This window comes from Hypomesus transpacificus, chromosome 22, assembly GCF_021917145.1.
Source record: "Hypomesus transpacificus isolate Combined female chromosome 22, fHypTra1, whole genome shotgun sequence".
Classification (NCBI taxonomy): domain Eukaryota; kingdom Metazoa; phylum Chordata; class Actinopteri; order Osmeriformes; family Osmeridae; genus Hypomesus; species Hypomesus transpacificus.
The window spans coordinates 2,200,058-2,214,027 of NC_061081.1; the positions used below are offsets into that span (position 1 = coordinate 2,200,058).

The 13,970-nt window shown below is 52.1% G+C and overlaps 1 protein-coding gene across 1 annotated transcript in view; it reads right to left on the reverse strand.

The window, feature by feature from the left end:
• Window positions 1-13,970, reverse strand: part of loxhd1b (lipoxygenase homology PLAT domains 1b) — a 28,545-nt gene that overhangs the window by 6,182 nt on the left and 8,393 nt on the right. The window contains exons 10-37 of the mRNA XM_047045394.1: window positions 13,714-13,849; window positions 13,341-13,501; window positions 12,667-12,753; window positions 12,155-12,290; window positions 11,638-11,792; window positions 11,250-11,410; window positions 10,464-10,540; window positions 9,936-10,132; window positions 9,578-9,770; window positions 9,004-9,164; window positions 8,342-8,678; window positions 7,645-7,796; window positions 7,273-7,406; window positions 6,624-6,775; window positions 5,812-5,916; window positions 5,500-5,630; window position 5,299; window positions 5,050-5,214; window positions 4,444-4,625; window positions 4,160-4,276; window positions 3,668-3,830; window positions 3,210-3,364; window positions 2,855-3,064; window positions 2,604-2,733; window positions 2,256-2,464; window positions 1,533-1,718; window positions 1,220-1,347; window positions 723-840 (exon numbers count right to left, since the gene is read on the reverse strand). Of these exons, the coding sequence (XP_046901350.1) occupies window positions 723-840; window positions 1,220-1,347; window positions 1,533-1,718; window positions 2,256-2,464; window positions 2,604-2,733; window positions 2,855-3,064; window positions 3,210-3,364; window positions 3,668-3,830; window positions 4,160-4,276; window positions 4,444-4,625; window positions 5,050-5,214; window position 5,299; window positions 5,500-5,630; window positions 5,812-5,916; window positions 6,624-6,775; window positions 7,273-7,406; window positions 7,645-7,796; window positions 8,342-8,678; window positions 9,004-9,164; window positions 9,578-9,770; window positions 9,936-10,132; window positions 10,464-10,540; window positions 11,250-11,410; window positions 11,638-11,792; window positions 12,155-12,290; window positions 12,667-12,753; window positions 13,341-13,501; window positions 13,714-13,849 (4,239 nt within the window). The remainder of the gene's footprint in view (window positions 1-722; window positions 841-1,219; window positions 1,348-1,532; window positions 1,719-2,255; window positions 2,465-2,603; window positions 2,734-2,854; window positions 3,065-3,209; window positions 3,365-3,667; window positions 3,831-4,159; window positions 4,277-4,443; window positions 4,626-5,049; window positions 5,215-5,298; window positions 5,300-5,499; window positions 5,631-5,811; window positions 5,917-6,623; window positions 6,776-7,272; window positions 7,407-7,644; window positions 7,797-8,341; window positions 8,679-9,003; window positions 9,165-9,577; window positions 9,771-9,935; window positions 10,133-10,463; window positions 10,541-11,249; window positions 11,411-11,637; window positions 11,793-12,154; window positions 12,291-12,666; window positions 12,754-13,340; window positions 13,502-13,713; window positions 13,850-13,970) is intronic.

The window sequence follows — 13,970 nt, forward strand, 5'->3', positions numbered from 1 at the left end:
CATGGGGCTGAACCTGGTTCCTAATGATCTGGACTGTGTGTGACTTCTGATGCCAGGGCCGACAGTGACAACTGCAGAAGTGGGTCAATAATGTCACAGCTACTTAACGACCCCAGAGAAACTATGACCCCAACTGTGTCGCACTGTGTGAGACTCTAGTGTCTGTGTGTGGTGTGTATATCTTTGTCTGTGAATTATGAAGTGACCTATCGCCTGCAGGCACAGATCAGTGTGTATGTGTGTGTGTGTCGCTATCTGTCTATCAGTCTGAGTGTGCGCGTAGGAGCGCTAAGGTGCGTTTGTTGTGTGACCCCATGTCTCATCGAGGCACGAAGGCATAGATGTGTCACTCATACGGGAGAATACGATCATCAGTGGAACAGCGCTACTGTGGAAATCAATCAATCCGCACTCCTTCAAAATATCCGATCACGTGTCACAATCCTCAGGATTGTTCGAACTGTATTACAGTTCCGAAAATGGACCAGACTAGCCCAGCCCAGTTTGGGCTCAGGGGGGTCAGATGGCTGAGGGTTAGGGAGTCAGGCTAGTAAAAAATGGCGTTGTGTCCTTGGGCAAGGCACTTCACCCTACTTGCCTCAGGGGAATGTCCCTGTACTTACTGTAAGTCGCTCTGGATAAGACCGTCTGCTAAATGACTAAATGTGTGGCCTTGGTCTCTCTGATATAGATCAGTCATGTGACAGGCGGCTCGTGCTGACCTGATCCAAGAACCAGTCTGGTCGGCTGCCCGTCCCATCGATACGGACCCTCATCTTCCTCAGGGGAGCGATGTCATCGATCTCCAGGTTGAAGGTGTCCTCCTGCCCACGCTCAAACCTGGCAAGAAGAAGAATGCTGACAGGTTCCATATCTCCAAGCAGGGCCAGCTACGGGTGCTGCTTGTGCCTGTGAACCTGCGTGTGTGCATGGGTAGTGTGTGCTGGGTGGTGTGTGTGTGTGCTGCGTCTGTGTGTGCAGCGTGTGCTGGAGGGTGTGTGTGTGTGTGCTGCGTGTGCTGGAGGGTGTGTGTGTGTGTGTGTGTGTGTGTGTGTGTGTGTGTGCAGCGTGTGCTGGAGGGTGTGTGTGTGTGTGTGCAGTGTGTGCTGGAGGGTGTGTGTGTGTGTGTTCAGCGTGTGCTGGAGGGTGTGTGTGTGTGATGTGTGTTTGTGTGTGAGTGTGTGTGCAGCGTGTGCTGGAGGGTGCGTGTGTGTCCTACCTGTCCTCGTTCTTCTCCAGGTGGATCTCCTCTGCCGTGCCGTTGACTCCAAACACGATCATGGAGATCTGGGTGTCGCTCCCTGCGTTCTGAACGTCGCCCGTCACCACGGTCACTTCATAGATGATCTGGACACAGAACAGAGCACGTGCTTCGTACAGGGAACACACATGTGACCAGAACGTGTATCAATGTGACAGGATATAGGTGTCTAGCGACACATGAGACTATATTAGTTACAGCATGTCTGTCTGTGTGTGTGCGCGTGTGTGGAATGTTCGGCATGCGAGCGTGTGACCAGATGAAGTCCTACCTTCTGGGAGATGGTGATGCTGTCTGCATCCAACACATTGAAGACCCTTGCGGTCAGCCCATCGCCCCTGTCTTTGGCTAACCAGCACTTGCACTGGAAAATGTATTTGACCCCTTTGGTTGGCACGGCAACAGAAAGCTCGTCAACCAGCCAGCAGCTCTCAGGAGTGGCCCCATCGTGCCCTAGCTGCAGGGCAGAAAACAAAACACACCATCCCTTCTGAGCGTGTGTGTCCATGTGTATGTGTCATTGTGTGTGTGTGTGTGTGTGTGTGTGAATGAGTGTGTGTGTGAATGAGTGCATTTGTAGGTCCTGTATGAGCAGTGCGTACGTGTCATCGCTAATGTGTTTTCCCTGTTTTCCCACATGTACGTGTGTGCATCAACCAGTTGCTGACTGGCTCGAGAGAGAGAGAGAGAGAGAGAGAGAGAGAGAGAGAGAGAGAGAGAGAGAGAGAGAGAGAGAGAAGGGGGGGGGGGGTGAGCGTCCAGCCCTTAAAGATAGGACCCCCTAGTTGTATACTGGCTACACACCTGGTACATTACCCGGCCTTTGTAGCATATGTTTCTTGAACTATATCCATGTCTGAGTGTGTGTGTGTGTTCTTGTTTAGCATGTGCTTGTGTGTTTCTCCTCTGCTCTGGGCCACGAGGACATGTTTGTCTGACTGTATTCCCACACGTCCACCCGTCTACATGTGGATGTGTGTGCCAACACCCGTACCTCCACCTTCTTGATCTCCCCCACATCCCCTCCGCGGGAGCTGAAGTACTCCAGGGAGCCTGCCTGGAATCCCCCTAAGGCCTCCGGGAGGTCCAGCCACAGGCGCTCTGTCCTGGTGCTGCCCGAGCCCATGATGATGACGTAGGCCCTGCTGGCGGTGCCGGCGTCACGGTCCAGCCCTGTGGACAAGGTGAAGTGGTAGGGGATGACTGGGGCAGGGAGGGAGGGAGGGAGGGAGGGAGGGAGGGAGGGAGGGAGGGAGGGAGGGAGGGAGGGAGGGAGAAATAGGTGTTGTGAGTTTATTGGTGAAGGTGTGTTTCCAGCCTGTGTGAAGGTGCGTTATCTCACTCGGGAGCTCCTCAGTAACTTCCGGCTCCTTCTTCTTTTTGCTCTTCTTGTTCATGTTGCTGTCGACGCTCTTCACAGGAGGGGCGGGGCTCTTCTTACTGTTCAGACCCTCTCTCACCCCTTCATAACCCTGAGGGGGGCAGGGGTACACAGGGCTCACGCACACAGGCATGCTGTCTCTCTCTCTCTGGTTCGCTCCTCCGCGCCCACACAGTGACACCAAACCCACACACACACACAGTCACTGTTACCTTGACGTAGAACTGCCTCACAATGCGCCTGTCCTCCCTCTTCCTCGACAGCCAGCGCTCACACAGGAACAGGAAGACCTCCTCCGTGTCCGCGTCAAACACCTCCACCTGGTCCAGGTACCAATCGGGGCTCACCATGCTGTTGTCGTGGCGAATCTTGATCTTGTACAACTGGCCCAGGTCCACCGCCTCTATGGTGAACTTGTCCACCTGGCAGAGGAGGAGGGGGAGAAGTGGAGGAGGGAGAAGAGAAGAGGAGGAGAGCAACCACATGATAAATGTGATATAAACTGCCCTTTCTCAATCAGTTGTTGTCTCCTCAACCACTCAGTTGTGGTGGCACGGTTGTGCCCACCTCTCCCCGTTCAAACTTGTTGCTGTTGGTCTCAGACTTGCTCAGCTTCCTCTCCCCCGTGTCGCCCAGGTCTCCGTAGATGGTCAGGAACACGTTGGCGTCGGTTCCTGCTCCGTACGTGTCCCCCGTCATCACAGACACGTTATAGGTATGAGCTGTAGGCGGGAGAGCGGGGAGGGAAACACTGAGACTAAAAAGTCTGGGTCAGATGTTTCAGACAAAAGACTTCTCCAGCTACGTCCGATGACACAAAGGGACAGACTTCCATGGAGGTCATGGCACTACTGAGTCTGAGTAGAAAATACCGGAAAATATCATTCTTTATCTTCCTGTCAGACAGAGAAAAGACTGTGTAAACACCTTGGGAAGTTGTTGGTGCTTTTTTTATGTGTGTATGTGTGAGTGTGTGCGAGTGTGTATGTGTGAGTGTGTGCGTGTGGCCACGTGTCTGTACGTACTCTCCAGTGCATCCTCCACCTCCACCTCGTTGACCTTGAGGGTCCCGTCTCGCTTCAGTGTCTCGGTGATGATGTCAGAGGGCACCAGCTCCCTCACCGTCTCCCCGTCGTCCTCCGACTTGGCCAGCCAACGCTCGCACGGGAAGATGACCGTCTCAGAGCCCTGGACACACACAGGAGGTGCTCCTTAGTGATGCTGGACACACACAGGAGCTCCTTAGTGTGGCTGAGGGGGAGTTTGGCAGGGTGTAGTATTGGTGAGGTCACCAGAACTCGAATAGAAAAACCATTTGTGGATCTGGAGTCTGGCTGGGAGGAGATTGCCCTCTGGTGGCGAAAGTGGGAAATGTTTTTTTTGCAAATGACGTGATCGCTACAACTACTGTCGTAAGACTTCTCTCTCTCCTGTTCTCCCCTCCCCCTTCTCTTCTCTGCTCTCATCTCCTTCCCTCTCCTTTCCTCTCCTCTGATCTTTCTCTCCTCTCTTCCTACCTTTCCCTTTCGGAGCAATCTCCTGATCTCCACTCGATCCAGGTGCCAGCCTCCGTTGACACCTCTGTTGTCATGGGCGATGCGGATCTTCTCGATGACGTCGCCCACATCCTCCAACTGCGGAAATACGTCTTGTTCATCGTCCTCCCCATCACCATCATCCACACCATCTAATTCACCGCTGTCATCACCGCCCTGACCATCACCACCATGACCTCCACCTCCACCACCACCATCACTATCATGCATTGCTCCACTGCTGGGATCCTAACTCAAAATATTACCTCGACAATGAACATGTCCTCGGCCCCCCGCTCAAAGTACATCCTCCTCTCTCTCTTGTTGACGCACAGGGCCTTCTGCTGCGTGCACAGGCCGTCCCGGCCGTACAGAACAACGGTCACGTCCGCGTCCGTCCCCGCGCCAAACACGTCGCTCGTAAACACCTTGATCTCGTAAGGCACGACTGCAGTGGAGGGAGAGAAACAGTCAGAAGTGACTCAAAGTCTGATGATCTCACGGTCAGGTGTGAATGCATCAGTAGGAAGAGGTTCGATGTGTGTTTATAGCTTCCGTTAAGTCATGGACACAGTTAGATCCCGGGAGAAGGAAGCTGTTATTTCTTTCAAGAGGATTGAGTCTCCTGTCAAATGTCAAATGAAACATGTCATTGGAGCTTTGACTGTGAGATGCATCTAAAGACGTGCTTCATAAAGGTACAAAGGGGATACCTACAGGCTTTCTGTGGTCTGAACCAAATGTGTTGTCAAGTGTAAAAGAAACAGCAAACTTTCATGGAACATTTCAATTCGCACGTGCTCATCTTCAGCCATTTCCTAAGAAAACGATGACGAGAGAGAAGGGGGGGGGGGGGTGTCCGGGATCTTTACATGGAGTGTAGAGCACAGTCTGCAGTTCTGCAGGGAACAGGTCTCTGACTATAGCCCCGTCGTCCTCCCCCTTGTCTAGCCAGCGGCCGCAGGGGAAGCGGAGCTTCTGTCCCAGAGACGGAGCGTCGATCTCCACCCAGTCAAGGAACCAGCCTGAGGATCCTCCTGTGTGACACATGACTCATCATCACTTCTTGGTCAGGCTGTCTGGAGTGTGTGGACGTGTGTGTGTGTCTCCTTAACTGTCACTCTCTGTCTTTCAATCTTGTTGTTTTGTTTTAGATATATACATAAATGCAGTGTATGTGTCTGTGAGGATTGGTTCTGTGGGAGTGTGGTATGTATGTGTGTGGTAACTGTGTATCTGTGCGTGTGTGTGTGTGTACGTACGTGTGTGAGGCCCAGATTAGACGTGTTCATATGAAGACATAACTCATGCTGTCATTTCACACCTGAGTTGTCATGCCCAATACAGAGCTTCTTCAGGGTCCCAATGTCCACAGCTTCCACTGTGAACTCATCTACCATGCCCTGCTCAAACTTGTTTTTGTGAGTCTTGGAGGCTTTCATCATAATGATGCCTGTGGACACACACAAACATACACCCGCATCAGAAAACAACATGTTACCCCCCCCCCCCAAACACACACACCCCAGGTTTCCTCTGTGACTCCCCCACCCATACCTTCTACATCCCCTAGACACACACACACACCCGCACACACACACACAGAGAGAAAGGTGTCTCTTTGGCAGTGCTACCTGTGTCATCTTTGGTGCCATACAGGGTGGTGAACACGTTGGCGTCTGTCCCAGCATACTTCTTATCCCCAGTTTTGATCCTCATGGTGTAGGTGGTCGACATGGCTGGCAGACCCACCGCATGCCATGGGTTAGTGTGATCGATCGATCAATTGTTTCCTCAATGAATTTCTACGATGATTGATCCTACAACACTCGTCAAATCACACGTTTTCCTTTCTTTCTTTTTTTACTGAGTGGAAATCGATGAAGAGGATCGAGGGATGGGTTAGACATGCGTCCTAATAGGTCGTGTGACCGTGTGAATCTAGGTGAGGAAATATTGACACAGGGCCCTCTGTGTGTGTCTGCCTCACCTTTCAGCGTCAGGGCCCTCTGTGTGTGTCTGCCTCACCTTTCTGAGACAGGACCCTCTGTGTGTGTCTGCCTCACCTCTCTGAGACAGGGCCCTCTGTGTGTGTCTGCCTCACCTTTTTGAGACAGGGCCCTCTGTGTGTGTCTGCCTCACCTTTCTGAGTCAGGGCCCTCTGTGTGTGTCTGCCTCACCTTTCTGAGTCAGGGCCCTCTGTGTGTGTCTGCCTCACCTTTCTGAGACAGGGCCCTCTGTGTGTGTCTGCCTCACCTTTCTGAGACAGGACCCTCTGTGTGTGTCTGCCTCACCTCTCTGAGACAGGGCCCTCTGTGTGTGTCTGCCTCACCTTTCTGAGACAGGGCCCTCTGTGTGTGTCTGCCTCACCTTTCAGAGTCAGGGCCCTCTGTGTGTGTGTGCCTCACCTTTCTGAGTCAGGGCCCTCTGTGTGTGTCTGCCTCACCTTTCTGCTCCAGGCCCAGTGTGGCTCCTGCGTCCTCCTCCTCGTCCTCGTCGCCCTTCTTCATGAAGGCCTCGTCCACGGGGACCAGCTCGCGGGCGATCTGTCCGTCGTCCTCGTCGATGGCCAGCCAGCGCTTACAGGGGAAGTAGTACCTGGAACACATGGTGTCACACGAGCCGTTAGCCTGACGTCTAGATCTTCTGTCCACAGGTTTAGACTCAGTAACCAGGCTTGTTACCATCCACCATTCCGTTCAGCACCAGGGGCTTGGCTTTCTTAGCTTATTTTAGCTAAATAAGCCCAGATTTGTAACTAACAAATGTTTCTGTTATTTGACAGACTGATTACAAAAGCACTATTCTTTGAAACTATTGGCTATTTTTGCTACTCTACTCTACACTAACGACAAACACTTAGACCAGGCCAGCAGTGGTTTTCTGGTTAGTGTGTATAGTTTTGCAAAAATATATTTTCGAAAACTTGAATCTAATGTCACTTTATCAAATGTTTCACAACGAGGTGGTGCTCTACAGTTCTTTTCTTATTGATCTGATTGCAGTGACACATTTGAGATGATAATTTTTTCAAGCAAACCTTCCAGTAATATCACAACTTCAGACACACACACTCGTGCTGCTCCCAGACATACGTGGTGTCGTCTTTATTGTCGATTATCTCCACCCTGTCCAGGAACCAGGCGGCGTTGGGCCCGCTGTTGTCATGGCGAATCCTCAGCTTTTTCAAAACTCCCAGGTCAATGGCCGGAACAGAGAACACGTCCTCCTGGAGTGCACGGGAAGTCAGGAGCCAGAGTCAAAGGTCAAAGGTCACTTTGGTCAGTCAGAAAGAGTATACAGTCGCCAGCTACTGTATCTTGAGCAGAAAACATTCCAATTTCTGAAAATATGTTCATTTTTCTGACCAGGTTGTTCCTAAAACACAAACAAGTCAGTATACAGTATGTTACATTGAGCGCAGCTGAAGGTTTTAGAATCCTCACAATCCTCGCCAGCCTACTCACCAGTCCTTTCTCAAATTTGTTCAGGTTGTTGGACTTGCGGAGACGTCTCTCTCCCGTGTCTCCGATCTCCCCATAGATGTTGACGTAAACATTGGCGTCGGTTCCCGCCCCCCACATGGTCCCAGTGAACACATGGACCTCGTAGGAGTTCTCTGTGGGAACGTCAGGAACCACACAGTCAACATGCATATCCTGAGCTGCATATCCAGCTCAGCCCTCTTCAAGGCTTTTTTGTCACACCAAACCCCCCTGCATCCTTTACCCTCTCCTCACCCTCCAACCCCCAACTTCTCCCTTTGCCACCATTCCTGCCCCTTCTCACCCTCCACCTCCCTCACTACTTCCTCCCTCCCCCTCTATCTACCCTCCAACCCCCCTTCTCCTCACCACCTCATCCTCCACCTCCCTCCCCCTCTCCCAACCCTCCACCTCCCTCCCCCTCTCCCCCCCTCCATCCAGGGGTGGTTCTACACGGGGGCCTACAGGGGCCAGTGCCCCTGTAAAAAAATTCCTGGCCCCCCCTGTGGCCCCCTGAGCTGACAGAATATATTCTTTTTTTAATTTATTTTTTACACATCATCATTTGTTTCCGTTTTTTAATGTGCCCCTCTGATTAAACACTAGCCCCCCCTTGGCCTCCCTCAGTAAAATGTGTCTACAACCGCCTCTGCCTCCACCTCCCTCCCCCTCTCCTCACCCTCCAGATCCCCAGGGTCCTCTGGCAGCAGCTCTACCACCAGCTCCCCGTCCTCCTCATCCCTGGCCAGCCAGCGGGAGCAGGGGAACACGAAGATCTCCACCACCTCCTGCAGCTCCTCCACCATCTCCACCTCCTCCTCCTCCTCCACCTTCTTTTTCTTCTTCTTCTTGTCCTTCTTGTCCTCCTTCTTCTCCTCCTTCTTCACCTCCACCATCACCATGGCCATCGTCAGGCGCTTGATGTCCAACATCTCCAGGAACCAGCCGTCTCCGATGCCGCTGCCGTCATGGCCGATGCGGACCTTGAAGATCTTACCCACATCCAGGGCCTCCACCTGAAAGGGGGGGGAGACAAGATCAATTCTAACTGACTGTCTGACTCCCTGATGGACCGATGGACCAACTCAATAAATGACGGCTTGACTAACTGACTGACTGACGGCTTGACTAACTGATTGACGGACTTACAGACTGACTGATGGACCAATGGACTGGTGGACTTAATCAACAAAAAAGACTGACAGACTATCAACTCACTCACTCCTTCTCCACTCTCCTCCCTCCCCCCCACAGCTTGCCTCCCGCATTTACATCTAGGCTTCCCCCTCAAATACATGTGTATCTTCTACCGCTTCTGCCACGACTCCAGGCGGAGCACACCTTGAAGATTTCCGTGGTCCCTCGTTCAAAGTTGTTGGAGCGGCTCTTGAGAGTGATGAGTTCCGTCTTGCCCTCCTCCCCGTAGATCTGGCACAGCACGTTGGCGTTGGTGCCCGCCGCCCGCACGTCCCCCGTTACCACGGTGATCTCGTAGTTAATCACTGTGGGGCGGACCGAGGGACAAGGGCCAATCGTCTGTGATCATTAGGCTGAGACATCGCATTCATCACCTGGACAACCGTCATTATCACCACCAACCCTTGTGTCAAGTGCCAGAGTGGGAGGTGGCTTTGTGTTGTCAGTGTCAACAGGACACAGTTTGGTTCAAGGAAACAAACGTCCTGGGGTCTGATCACTGACATTCCCATCATTCAGTGTGACATTCTTAATTACCATAGTGTTGAACTGTTCATGCTATAACTGAACCCTGCAAAACTGCACACCACATACTAAACTGCAGTCTATTGACCACAAACACAACTAGGTAACATAGTATACATACAATGTAAAATATGATATATGCGTATATATATATATATGTGCTTAGGGATATGATTGTGATCCAGGACAGTACGTTGTTCGATGTCCAGGGTCTCGCTGGGGTAGATCTCCACCTCGACCTTCCCGTCGGCCTCGTCTTTGCAGAGCCAGCGGTGGCTGGGGAACATGTACTGCTTGCCATGGACCGGGACCTGGATCTGGACACTGTCCAGGAACCAACCAGCACGCAGGCCCTCGTTGGTGTGGCCAATGAGGAGCCGGTTTATCTGCCAATATAGATAACGAATGACAATTAGTCCATTGACGTGACAACGGGAAATGAAAATGCAAACAAACCACAATAGTGCCATGCAAACACGATAGTTCTGAAACGCTGCTGAGTTATGTGAAGAAAATGCATCCTAACAGTTAGGATGGGAGCTGCAACTCACTTGTCCAATGTCATAGGTATCTACGGTGAAGATATCGGTCTGTCCCGTCTCAAAGTAGTTACTGAGGTCGTTGTCGGAGACGACCACCAGGATCTTCTCGGTGTCACCCTTTTCCCCGTAGAGCTTGACAAAGACCTTGGAGTCAGAGCTGGCTCCGTTGATGTTCCCCGTCTTGATGGCGATGTGGTAGCTCACGTCTAGAGAGGGACGGCAGGCACGGGCGTTTATATTTGACAAACTCATCTTGACAATAACCCCCAGCGGCGTTATGATGTTGGAAGCACATCCAGCTTCATCCTGTTGTTGTCTCATTGAGCCATGAGAAGACCCCCCACACACATACACACGTGAAGTGCCTTGGGCCTTGCCCAAGGACACAATGTCATTTTGCGCGGCCAGGAATCGAACCGGCAACCTTCGGATTAATAGCCCGATTCCCTAACCGCTCAGCCATCTGACCCCCTATCTGACACACACGCACACGCATGTTGAAACACACGGGCCTCCCAGCGCCCCCTGCTGACTCACTGTGAAGCCGCAGCCCCTCCCCTGCTGGCACCAGCTCGCGGACAATCTGCCCGTCGTCTTCGTTCCGGTCCAGCCACCTGAGGGAGGGGTCACACAGGAAGAGGGAGGGGTCACACAGGAAGAGGGAGGGGTCACACAGGAAGAGCATGGCCCAGTGCACTTCCTGAGGGATGGCATCGTTTTGATCAAACGATCTCCTTGAGACTAAGATGCCTGTGTCATCGTGCGCATGATGCTCACGTTACATGATAAGATTTGCTATGAATGCAGAATCTCGAAACGATATTGATATTTTTGAAGTTCAGATCCAGTGTGTTTGGAAGATGAGAAGACTATAACATTCTAAAGCCCTGCCCCTTCCTCTGTCCCCGTTAAGGCCTGACGTCTGAGACAAGATGAAGACCAGGAAGTACTTTCCTGTGGTGTAATAGAGCTGCCCTGAGGACTTGTGGTTTAGCTCCGGTTTCTGTGGATGGTTTAGCTGTCTCCGTCTGTGTTTAGTCCCTATTTGTAATGGGATGCCGCTCCGGCAGCTGACTAACTGTTTAAGCGAGGCCTTTGGAGAACGGCCAATAGAAAGAGACTGGGCAGGGCCAGTGTCCTCTGCGGCTGCTGTTGAAATGTACTCTGATTGGTCTCCTTGTGGGCGATCAAAGTTAGAATGTGTGATTGGGTGAATTCTACTATTAAGATGTGGCTGATTCTTAGGTAAATGGAATTTGACCAAAAAAAGCACACTTTTACACGATTTAGACACATAGTGAAAGAATTGGCTGGTTGTCTTGCCTGAAGCAGGGGAATACAGTGGCTAGGGACTCCGGTTGGCCCTCCTCCCTGACCATCACCTTGTCCAGGAACCAACCACAGCCCCCGCCCCGCCCATCATGGCCGATGCGGACCCGCCTCACCGTGCCTAGCGTCACTGCCTCGATCAGGAACTCATCAGCCTGCCAAGAGGGGGAGGGGGATGAAGGAGTGTGAAGAGAGAGGGGGAGGAAACAACGAGAGACAGAGAGCGAGAGAGAGAAGAAAGGAGGAAAGGAGGAGGGCGGTGGGAGGGACAAAAAGAGAGGCGGTGTTACACAGGAAGAGAGAGAGAAAGACGGAAGAAGGGAGCAGCAAACAGCAGCCTAGTGTCTGTTCGGTGAGAAGGCTTCCCTCCTGAGATACTCACGTTGCCCTTCTCAAACTTGTTGACGTTGTTCTTGCTGAGGAACATGAGGCGCTCTCCCGTGTCTCCCAGGTCCCCGAACACATTGAGGAACACGCTGGCGTCCGTGCCACTCCCGCTCACGTTCCCCGTGCAGATGGTGATACGGTATTTTATCACTGAGAGAGAAGGAGATTGAGAGAGAACGAGACAGAGAGGTAGAGGAAACCATCAACAAAATAATAATAATAATAATGGATGCAGCTTGTGCTTACAGACAGACTACTCATTAAATCTGCTGACTGAAATGACCCAACATGACTTTTGGGAGATCAACGGACCTCACTAAGATGCCAGTCTGTCTGCCTGCCTGCCTGCCTGCCTGCCTGCCAGCCCGCCTGTCGAGCTGTCTATCTGCCTGTCTGCTTGTCTGTCTACCTGCCAGTCTGCCTGTCTGCCTGTCTGCCTGTCTGCCTGTCTGCCTGTCTGCCTGTCTGCCTGTCTGCCTGTCTGCCTGTCTGTCACCGCATGTGCATCTTACATGGTAGAGGTTCTGGAATGTTGGCCCCCACGGCCGGCATCTCTCTGATGATCTCGTTGTCGTCCTCGTTGATGTCGAGCCAGCGGCCGCAGGTGAACGAGTACTTCTCCCTGGTCAGGGTCTTCATCAGAGTGGCCTGGAGGCACCAGCTGGTTCTCAGCACTTTGGACATCTAACACACGCTGTATATATCTGTCTGACAGGCATGCTCATATAAAACATGTACAAACACACACAGTTACACACACACATAACATATGCACACATAACCTGAGGCACACAAACACACGTACACACACGTACACACACACACACACAAGCACACACACACCTTCACCAGTCAGATAAAGAGTTGTACATGATGCTGCAACATTAACCCAAGTTAGGCAACAACCTAACAATCAACACAACATTCTCCCTGAGTGCACTTTGATCATCCTCCAGCCGCTCTGGAAGGCAGCAGAACGACAGCAGGAAGAAGCCGGATGCAGCCCAAACATGGAGGCTCTCACCCTCGCCAGATGCCAGCCAGCGAACGGATGCCTCTTCTCGTGCCATATACGGAGTTTCCTCATGAGTCCTATGTCCGGCATCTCCACCTGTGAGAGCACACGTGAGCAGATCCTTACAAAGGAGAAATAGGTCATGCAAACACACACATGGTCAAGGGTCCACCGATTCGATTTTTTCCCCATTTTCTGCATGTTCCTGTTGTCCTTCCTCCGATGGCAGCCTGGAGCAGTAATCAAGCATATCAAGGAAATATCTTGAACGCATCTTCAATACACAAACTCCACACAGTAAGGCCTGGGAGATTGCCCACCTGAGCACCAAACCCAGGACTTTCTAGGGATTGAGGTGACTGAGCAGTTTGAGAATCAGGCTAGTAATCAGGTTGCTGGTTCAATTCCCGGCTGTGCAAAAATGACGTTGTGTCCTTGGGCAAGGCACTTCACCCTACTTGCCTCGGGGGAAATGTCCCTGTACTTACTTTAAGTCGCTCTGGATAAGATGACTGAATGAATGATTGACTTTCCAGCTCTGAGGCAACAGTGCAGGGCACTGTTCCTCCGTGCCACCATAACTGGTCGTTGTGTCCATACATGAACGAGGCCCCAACACACACACACACACACACACACCCACACACACACACGCACACACACACACACACACACACACTCACCATGAACCTGTCCAGCTGGGCCTGCTCAAAGCTGTCAGAGTTGCTCTCCAACTTCATCTCGTCTGACTTGCCGTTCTCCCCGTAGATCTGCAGGAAGACCTGCGCGTCTGTCCCTGCGCCCTTCACGTCCGACGTCCAGATCCACAGGGACCAGGGGGATTCTGGGAAGAGGAAGTCAGGTCACATGGGTTTGCTCTAACACCTAGGCAGGGCCAGTCCTACTCTTCTTCTTCTGTTTGTGTGTTATTAAAGATCTTCGACTTTCTCTTCTGCCTCCATGTGCGTGCGTGTCTGTGAGTGTGTGTGTGTGTGTGTGGGGGGGGTGTGTGTGTGTTATCTACCTCGATAAGTAACCTGGAGGCAACAGACTTACTCTTCTGCTTCTTCTGTCGGAGGGAGACCATCTCGTAGAGCTCTCTCTCGATCAGGCCGTCCCCCTCGTCCTCGTCCAGCCACTTCCCACAGGGGAACACCTGCTCCAGACCCGTGAAGGCACAATACACCGTCACCTGGTAGAGACCCAGGGGGGAGGCGTGACCAACAGCTGCTGGGTCAGACTGGGCCTCTCACTTGTTTACTAAGCTTGTTTTTTGTTTCATCAGAGATAGTTTGAGAATGGATTCAGCAATG